The sequence below is a fragment of the Gasterosteus aculeatus genome, chromosome 1 (genome assembly GCF_964276395.1).
Source record: "Gasterosteus aculeatus chromosome 1, fGasAcu3.hap1.1, whole genome shotgun sequence".
Taxonomy (NCBI): domain Eukaryota; kingdom Metazoa; phylum Chordata; class Actinopteri; order Perciformes; family Gasterosteidae; genus Gasterosteus; species Gasterosteus aculeatus.
The window spans coordinates 5,046,577-5,055,500 of NC_135688.1; the positions used below are offsets into that span (position 1 = coordinate 5,046,577).

At 42.3% G+C, this 8,924-nt stretch overlaps 1 protein-coding gene across 7 annotated transcripts in view; it reads left to right on the forward strand.

Annotated features, from left to right (window-relative positions):
* Positions 1-7,517, forward strand: part of igsf5b (immunoglobulin superfamily, member 5b) — a 39,644-nt gene extending 32,127 nt beyond the window's left edge. For 3 of the 7 annotated variants that reach the window (XM_078108847.1, XM_040189220.2, XM_040189228.2), the window contains exons 4-10: positions 146-273; positions 1,109-1,247; positions 1,688-1,828; positions 4,759-4,783; positions 5,388-5,476; positions 6,349-6,413; positions 7,021-7,517. In XM_078108847.1, coding sequence (XP_077964973.1) covers positions 146-273; positions 1,109-1,247; positions 1,688-1,828; positions 4,759-4,783; positions 5,388-5,476; positions 6,349-6,413; positions 7,021-7,131 — 698 coding nt within the window. In that variant the 3' untranslated portion in view covers positions 7,132-7,517. Of the gene's footprint in view, positions 1-145; positions 274-1,108; positions 1,248-1,687; positions 1,829-4,758; positions 4,784-5,387; positions 5,477-5,918; positions 6,198-6,348; positions 6,414-7,020 lie in introns of those variants that run through there. The other 4 variants (XM_040189236.2, XM_040189252.2, XM_040189245.2 and 1 more) reach the window with 4 other exon arrangements.
* The last annotated feature ends 1,407 nt before the right edge of the window (positions 7,518-8,924 follow it).

Here is an 8,924-nt window from a genome sequence, read left to right on the forward strand (position 1 = left end):
AACTTGCATTTCGACAGAAATTCATGGATTGCTTCCCGGCGTTAATGCTCGTACACCTACTCACACTCACGCATGCAGGACTGTTCAGAAGTACATTAACATGCACATGAATAGGACAAAAAAAAGTGTGTGATTCTGATTGCAGAGACGGGCAGCGTGAAAGTCGTTTGGGACAACAGGTTGGCTTTAAAGGATTCCTGGGTGCAGTTTGAATGCCTAACAGCAGGATGGTACCCTGCGCCCACTGTGCAATGGCAGGTGAAAGAAAAAGAGGTAAGTGCACACATTCTTCTGACTATGACAATATTCAGAACTGAGGAACTGATGTTTTACTATAAAACACTTATTAAGCTCAAGGTTTATCCGCCTTATATTGTGGTCAACGCATTCCATTGCAACCGGCAAAACCACTTTCTTTTCAAGTATCCCTGGAAAAAATCTCTCATGGAACACCTGTACAGTCATTGTCTCTAGAACAATTTATGCCAAGAAATTTTCCCACGTTAGATATTTGTTTTGCGCCGAGTACCACAAACAAAATGGTTTAAGCTTCATCACATTGGTGTGAATGTGAACTACGGCCACACTGATCGCCTTCAGAATGAACCGTTTTATTGGGTCATCTCCAAAGAGTCAGGCAGGCACTTTCTTTGTTCCGTTTTTTAAAACTCAGCATTTAAAATGGCCACGGCCTTTGGCTGCCTCTCAAGAAGAAAAAAAAAGAAACACCTGCTCAGTTACTTTAAATTTCAGCTCTGTTTTGAGTGTTTACACCAGTGGTCCCCAACCTGTTTTACCTCACGGACCGTTTCCATGTCAGACAATATTTCGCGGACCGGTCAAAAAGGTCTCGGAATAACGGGAGGGGTAGTAGTCGTTGCGGGCGGAACAACCGACGGGGGGGGTGTAGTAGTCGCACACTCTGTGTTCGCTGGTGGGCAAAACTGCCGTGTAAATTTTCAAAATAAAACATTTTTCAGAAAAAAAAAGAAAAAAAAAATCTTTCTGTGGTGCGGCCCGGTACCAAAGGGCCCGCGGCCCGGTGGTTGGGGACCACTGGTTTACACAATAACTACTAAACTAATTCTCTCTGGTATTTGGCATTGAGGGGAAAGAGACAAAACACATCAGCAGCAGTGAAACGACCAAACTCAACATCATGGCAACGAAGAGCTCAGATGTGTCTTGTCTGGCGTCCGTGTCTGCCCTGCTCACGCCACTGAAGAGCTGCGCCCGTCTGACAGTGGGTGAGAGGACGCAACATTAAACGCACACTTTACCTTCCTTCTCGTGTATTTGAATCGGTCTCTTTGTGTGTTTCACTGTCCCTTGTTTATTTTTTGGTCCCTCCCTCTTTTTGGGAAGCCTGTTAATCATCACTCAGCATTATTTTTGAAGAGGAGAAGGGGATCAGAAAAGAGGCGGCAGATCTCTGACTGCATGCGTTTGCGTCACATGAGAGAAGCTCTCTAAGGCTCAGAATACAAACACGACATCATTATCTCAGTGATGTTCCATTTGTCGTTGTGACACTTTCATGAAACCCACTCCCTCGCTCACACAGCAGCATATTAAACGCAAGGCTGAACACAGCTTTCTTTGCGCCGCGTCTGCAAATCTGTAATTGAGTTACGAGGTAACGACACCGCTTCTCTTTCAAGTTACTGATGTGACCTTTTCTCCTCAGTTGTAGAGGTGGGGCGGGAGAAGGAGGAAGATGTCTGCAGCGTGGTGCCCCTGGCAATAATGTCCTCCCTCTCTGCTCTTCTGCTGCTCCTCCTGCTCTGTATCTGCACCGTCCTCTGGCTCAGACGAAGGAGACAAGCACGTATGTGCTTTTTTTTTACTTACTTAAAAAAAAGAAAAAAAAACGCCACTTCCCCACGACACCTTTTCCAATCCAGAAACCGTGATTAAAGTATAATGAAGAAATGGGCGGTTACCCGCTGTGACTCGGCGCTGCCTCGCGCTGCCCTTCATCGAGGACACGCAATATATTTTTCTGACAAAGGCGGAACATTAGATGTCTGCACAAAGCTTTTTCTCCTCAGGAGGCTGCGACAGCACAGATGCGGGATGTACATATGTGGACCGTATGACTGCAGGGTTGGAGGTTTGAATCAGTAAAACTGGGACAAGTCACCAGGAGGAAGGACTATTAATGCTGCCCCTGGATACAAACTGCAGGGTTGAGCCTGAGCGAGACGCTTCACCAGTCAAACAGTGCGAAGACACATCTGTCACCGCAATTACTGTAACTTGACTGAGTGGCTTTTCCAGTCCAAGTGCAACTGGAGTAGCAAGTTTATTTTTGCTTCAAACATACAGTACATATTTATGTTATTCTTTGTGGAACAAAGTAGAATTTTGTTGATAGCACTTCATCATTTTATTCTACTGAAATTGTCTAAATTGGCATGTGAATTCCTGAAATCTGGCCCCAAAAGCGTAAGCGTTTGTGGTAACCGCAAATCCCCAATGTCTGTGTCAGCTTCCCTTCTGGAATTATTGCCTTTTTCACAAATAATACAGATGTAGCCACGAATGGAAACCCCCCCCAAAAAATACCTCCTCCATAAACCATCAGCCAGGAAACAGCAGTTCCACCTTGACGGACTGTTGGTCTTTACTCTCCTGGTTGATTATTTTACAGGACGGAAAACAGGTTAATTAAAAATAGGTATCTACACGGATCAATAAAGGGACCATTCCAGTCCCGGGTTTCACCATAACCTGGTCGGTTGATCTTATGAAGCCCATTGAGACATGCAGATGAGTTGACGTTTGTTTAGTGTGGCGATCCTGGACAAGCCGTCAAACTGCGTGTGAAAAGGTACCTCGGGGAACGCGGAAGTCGTGACTCACACCAGGTTCCTGCCAGATGATTCATCAGATGATGATTGCGGTTTTGCTGCTCGCGGAGTTCTGGAGAACGGCTCATGCAAACAACTTCACTGTCCGCTTCCTCGGGTCCTTTAGCAATACTGCTGCTATGACATAGTAGAGCTGCAGAAACCTGGGGCAGAATTTAATATTAGGCAGAAGGTAGACAGCCTGGAGCCCCAATTGAGAAGGGCTCCAAACAGCTGTAAATTAATTATAATGTTTGGATATGAAAATATATTGAATTATGCTTATATATGTGCAGTATATAGCCTACTGTATTAATATTTTCTATAATGTATATACTTATATAAGGAAAACATTTTGTGAATACATTTACCTGACAGAAAGACGGGCTAGTTACATTACAGCATTTGTGGCTAACGTGAAGAAGAATTGCAGACGGAGGCGACAAGCCTTTCGTATCCTCCCAGGTGTTGCGTTTCCTTCCCTGTGGATCCGAGCTGAGAGGATTAATACCTCTCACAACTGCCGAGTCATTCAACCGGGAATAAATTCAGATCGTGACCTTTCCCACTAAAGACAAGATGCTAGTGGGTGTTTTCGGTCCAGCTGGAAAGGGATCTTAGAATACTGTCACCTTCTGAAACACACTATTTAACATTCTGTCTCATTAGACATTGTTACGCCAACGTTTTTGTACCGGTTAAGCAAACTTTATCGGCATTTATTGTTATCTTCAGACGGAGCCAAGCCAACTGCTCAGCTAAGCTAATGAATGGCTTTAGCTTACATTTAACCAGCTGTCAATAGAGTGGAGTCGCTCTTCCCATTTATTTATCTGCATAAAAGAAGCTGGACATAATTTCCAAAAAAGTTAAACTACTCCTTTTTTTTAAGTCTAAAGGTGGAAGCAATTCAATTAGCTCAAGAAATCGTACAAAGCCCAATTAAAATGATACGATTTTAAAACCATCACACAGCGTGAGACCAGCTTATATCCAGAAGAGGGACGAAGTTCCACCTCAGAGAGGCCGATGCCGTGTTGTTGGAGGTAAAGTAGTGAAATGTTGTGAAAAGTCTGACCAGGAAAGAGGGATTCTGCAGAAGATGTTTCTGGAGCGCCACCGCCGTAGGGGTTCGTTGTTTTATAGCACGCCGAGCCGCAGGAGGCCTGGTTGTGCGCGATAACAAAAAGGGGCCCTAAGTCACTCATTTGGAAGTCAGCGTAATCCCCCCGACTCATTGTGGACCGTTGCAAATCACCGCTGTGGTTTAGAGCTTGGGGATTATCATGGAGCAGGTGTGACCTTTCTCCCCCGGCAGATGATTCCGTACCTGAGACGTACGATACCTTCCTCACCGTCGTCTCCACAGCCTTTTATGTAACAAATAAGTTGAATTAACCTCACGAGGATGTGGCGTGCCTCCAGGCCACTAAGCCCTTCTTTGAGTAATCCACCTCAATGGGGAGTAATGTATGCTTTTGTCATTTTGGGGCAAATAGAAGGGATCTAATGTAGTCACACTCAAAGACTTTGGCCGGCGTCACAGCGGGGATTTAAAATATAATGACAAAGGCAATATCCTTCCCTGTGAAAGGAGCAGTTAATATGTCTCCTGGGGCAAGTGCCGTCCTGCAGCCATTGTTCTATCGCCGTGATTTCGCCGTGGCCACGAGGACCTTTGGCAAAGACAACGACGAAGCAGTGATAGAAAAACTCATTAACACTCAGCAACTTTCACCGTTGAATAGCAAAGAGACCGGGGGGCTGTGGTATTAGAGCAGAATCCAGAGCTAATAAATGGCGCGACGTGTACAGCTTTCATTCATGCGGTCAAGGCCGTCAGAATAATAAAGTCAGTGGCTGACAGATAATAATTTTGTGAACGTAATGCCTATTTTTCTTTCAGGAGCCGGCACACAGGAGGTAGTAAGGTAAGATCTAAGACTCGACACATTTTAGCTTTATGAGGCAATTTTCAAAAAATGAAAACCTTGGATTTTCTCCACTTTCTAAACTAGCAACAAATAACCATAATATCGTGTAACCAACTTCAGTCAAAAGTAGCTGTCAAATGTAGAGTCCCAGCTGTATTGAGCTGCATTTATACATTTCATAATAATAAAGACTCTCTATTAATATGTGCAACTTGTTTCTAGGAATGAATGAGCTTTTATTGTTTTTCATTCTAAAACAAAATTGAAGACATGAATTAGATGCATTAAATAGTCATTACATTTTGGAACAAGTTAATTAAGATTCAAATAGTTGTCAGCTCACTTAAGACGCAGATATTTGACGCATCACTGTTGTCAGCACATTCCACGCAGCTTAAGCCCGTCTTATAGCTTTCCCAATGAGCACATTGAAGCGAGACTCGAACAAAATGTACTGAAAAATGATGACGTTAATTTTCTTTTTAATCTGTCAAAGCGTTTCATTATGAAAACAATGCAGTGGCGCTTTGCTCACAGCAGCACGGCCTCTCTCAGCTGAAGTTTGTCTTTTCTATTGGACCATTCGTTTCGCCATTTGCAGGTCCGACCAATCGGTGAGCGGGAGGAGTTCGGTTGCCGAGGCGACAGCCGGGAAGGTCAACCTGGGATATTCTAGTGACGGCCCCACAGGTGAGACAGAGACACATAGTTCACTCTCATTACTGCACACATCAACTACAACTGGTTAATGGTAACTGTGTAGCTGTGTCAACAGAAGATTATTCAAGTGTACAGACAAATAATTCAGTTTATTCTGACAGGCCATTACAATAAATTTACTAGCTGTAAACCAAATGAACACAATATTTTTGCCTTTTGAACGGTTCCAGCCAAATACGCCAGTTTAGACCTTCATAAATCTCGGGTAGAGGTAATTACATGTTACAATTGATTAACTTTGAAGGGCCGTATTAGTATGTTCATGTGGTTTGTCTTTACATTCTTTGCACACCATTTTGTGTTTTTTGTACTGTTATATTCTGTGCTTGAAGGTTGCACGAGTTGTCTAATTCATCACATGTAACAGAGTTGGTATTCAAATTATAATCACCCTGTAATAATTTTTTTGCAGATTGATTCTCCATAAAAGAATGTTACTTACTGACAAAAAGTAACACTTGATCTTCACTCTGAGTGATTGCACAACTTGAGCATGATTCATGAGTCTTTTAATGGATGTTCATGTTCTATGGAAATGTCAAGAAGCCAAATTGTCTGGATTACTCAAACCCTGCATAATGGTTTGCACAGTAATATTAAGTTTAGATGAAGACAAACTGTTTGAGTCATAGCTGTACTCACAAATGTTCGAGATTTTCAAAATCCAATGGAAATAAAACATTTAAACGAACGCTTTGTTTATCTGGTCTGGTTAATCTGGAGCCACTGAATCGCTTGATTCTTCCAGTTTTTGCTGATATCAGCTTTGAGTATAAAGTTAGGCTGTAGCTTGAGGGACCGTGAGGCTAGTTCAGGCTAAATTACTGTTCTTCACCTTGCAGATGCAGTTCACAATGAGCTAATCATGGAAACCTTTAGGCAGGAGGACTTTGTCAGCTTTCACAAGGTAAGATAGAGAAAGACAGAACGGGAGGAGAGAGACACAGAAAGACACACTGAATAATGCAACCAGTTTTGGCCGCATTCTCTCGTGCTGATGGAAACAAGTTGGACAGTAACGTGGAATAACATGCTTTCTGGCACAGTTCCACAAAATGCCATTAGCACTATTCTTTAGATTACAGGACGCTAAAGTGCCGCCAACCTCGGCGACATCATCATCACGTTGTGTCATTTACATAACGGGATGATCTTAACGTGTACATGCGATAAACTGAGGAATACATTGTTATGAACATACACCGTGATGATATCTTGTGTAATGAGCTTCCTTCTGTTCTGCCGCACGCGGCCCCTTCTCCCAATTACGTCTGATGTAGAGCAGCTCTCGTCTCGAGGTCACAAGTTCAGTTCTGGTTCACTGTGTTGGAAGCGATGGGTTTTGAGTTTGGTAATGGGATTGCCTCACCGGGAGGGACCAGACAGGCTGAGGACTTCAAAGCCATAGTCGATATGTGTTTGTGTGATTGTTTTGTCGCTGCTGCTGTGGGAGAGAGGTTTTCAGGTGCTTGAGAATTGTCACTAAAACCTGAATTGAATGGTTTGTGTCCCAGGTCCCTGATGTCATATCCCCCAGCAACCTGTCTCCACACGGGGACGGACCAGCCCAGGTTTGTCTAAAAGAGCAAAACTCCACCAATACTAGGAGAATGACTACAGTTTGAATCATGATATTAAATATAAAAATGTGGTGCCAAATACAGTACAGTATTTACAGGTGCCCCCCTCACTAGTGTTTATATTATATGATGTTGCACATTTTTGTAAAGTTGTAAGCTATTTTTATGTGATCTAAAACTATTCTGAAAAATATATTGTGACGCCTCTGACTTTAATGTGCTTTAATGTATGCGTGAAAAACTGTTTTAAAAACATACTCTAACTTTCCCGAAAATGTGTGTGATCCTTTATGTTCGGCTTACATGTTTTAGATGACTATAGTAATTTAGATATAAACTACAGCTCCTTCTTATTTTTGCAGCTTTGACCATGATTACAATATTACCCTCAAGATAAAAGTTGCAATAAACCACAACAAACATTTAATGTATTAAGTGCCTCTTTTTCTGTTTTAAATGCGGAAGCATCTCAAACTCGATCGATGTCCCGGTCATGGAGCGGTGATGGTTTTAAGATACAATATAAATGGGAAAGGGTGAGATGTAAATTAAGACAATGTGACTGGTGCTGCAATAAGAACGAGGTGGTGGTGAGGCGCTCTGGATTAATGCATGAAATAACAGATTTATCTCTGTGTGAAGTGGATGACGGGACATTTGCATTTAATAATAGTAAAGAATGGGGGTTGTGGGGGGGGGGGGTAGAATGGTGGAGATGGATGTATATGGGTCTGCCAGACACTCAATAGTTTCAGCAGCATTGCTGTTATTAAAGCAGTTGGTGTGAATTAAAAAGGTGACATGCCTGGTGTCTGGGATTTTTTTTTTACCAAACTGCCGCAGTAATACCCATGCGTTTCACATTTCAGACTGAGCCAGTCCCATGTGAGTGCATTAAATTATTCCCAACGTAGGGTTATTATCATTGTTTAATAATGTCACAATATTTAACAAAAACTTTCTTTTTTTCTGTAGGATGTGGTGTATTTTTTAGGATTTCTGTGTGATTCTTCACCTCCCTCAACAACCGCAAAATAAATAGCAAATCATACAATTGGCAGCTTATCCTTTGTTGGAAGGGAAACACTCTTTCACTTCACTGAAAGCCAATGCACATTCTGATTGGCCCTTTCGGCTTTAGATGAGATATATCTCTGCTGCCAGCCACCTTGATTAGCCAAATATGATTTCAAGCCTATAAGAGAATGGAATGGCGGCTAAATCTCTGCAAACACAGCTGAGAAACACAATTTTGAAGGTGCATATTTTCATATAATAAGGAACCACAAATACAGCAGGGTGGGGGGGGGGTCAGAGCCAGAGATCTGGAGAAATCAAGGCCAGAGGCTGACAAAACACAAGCGGGCCTTCTGCTGAAGAATAAAAACAAGCCAACACAGAAGTAAAAAAAAAGAATTACTACTACAGTGATGGAAAGTAGCCTTGATTTAGAAAACTCGATGTAATCCAAAACCAGACCAAATCAAAACCAAGGCACAAAAAGAAAAAAATCAAACAAATCAGCAGGTTGTGGCCTCTTCTAAAAACCATAAGACAGTTGAGCATGATGCTACGTGACACAACACTGTGAGGCGTATGGGCAGTTATCAATGCAGAAGCAACCAGTGGATTTCTGTCAAACAAAGAGAAAGGTGGACACAGTGTTGACTTTTAAAAGAAAAAAGGTCCCGGCCTATATATCTATATTAAAAGCTAAAAATGGATCTAGTGTGCTGAAGAAATATATTATTTCTTAGACTCCTCATGGCAACAAATTCAAGAATATAATATAAGAATTTACAAAGACTAGTGAAAACCAATTCAACACCCACGTTCTA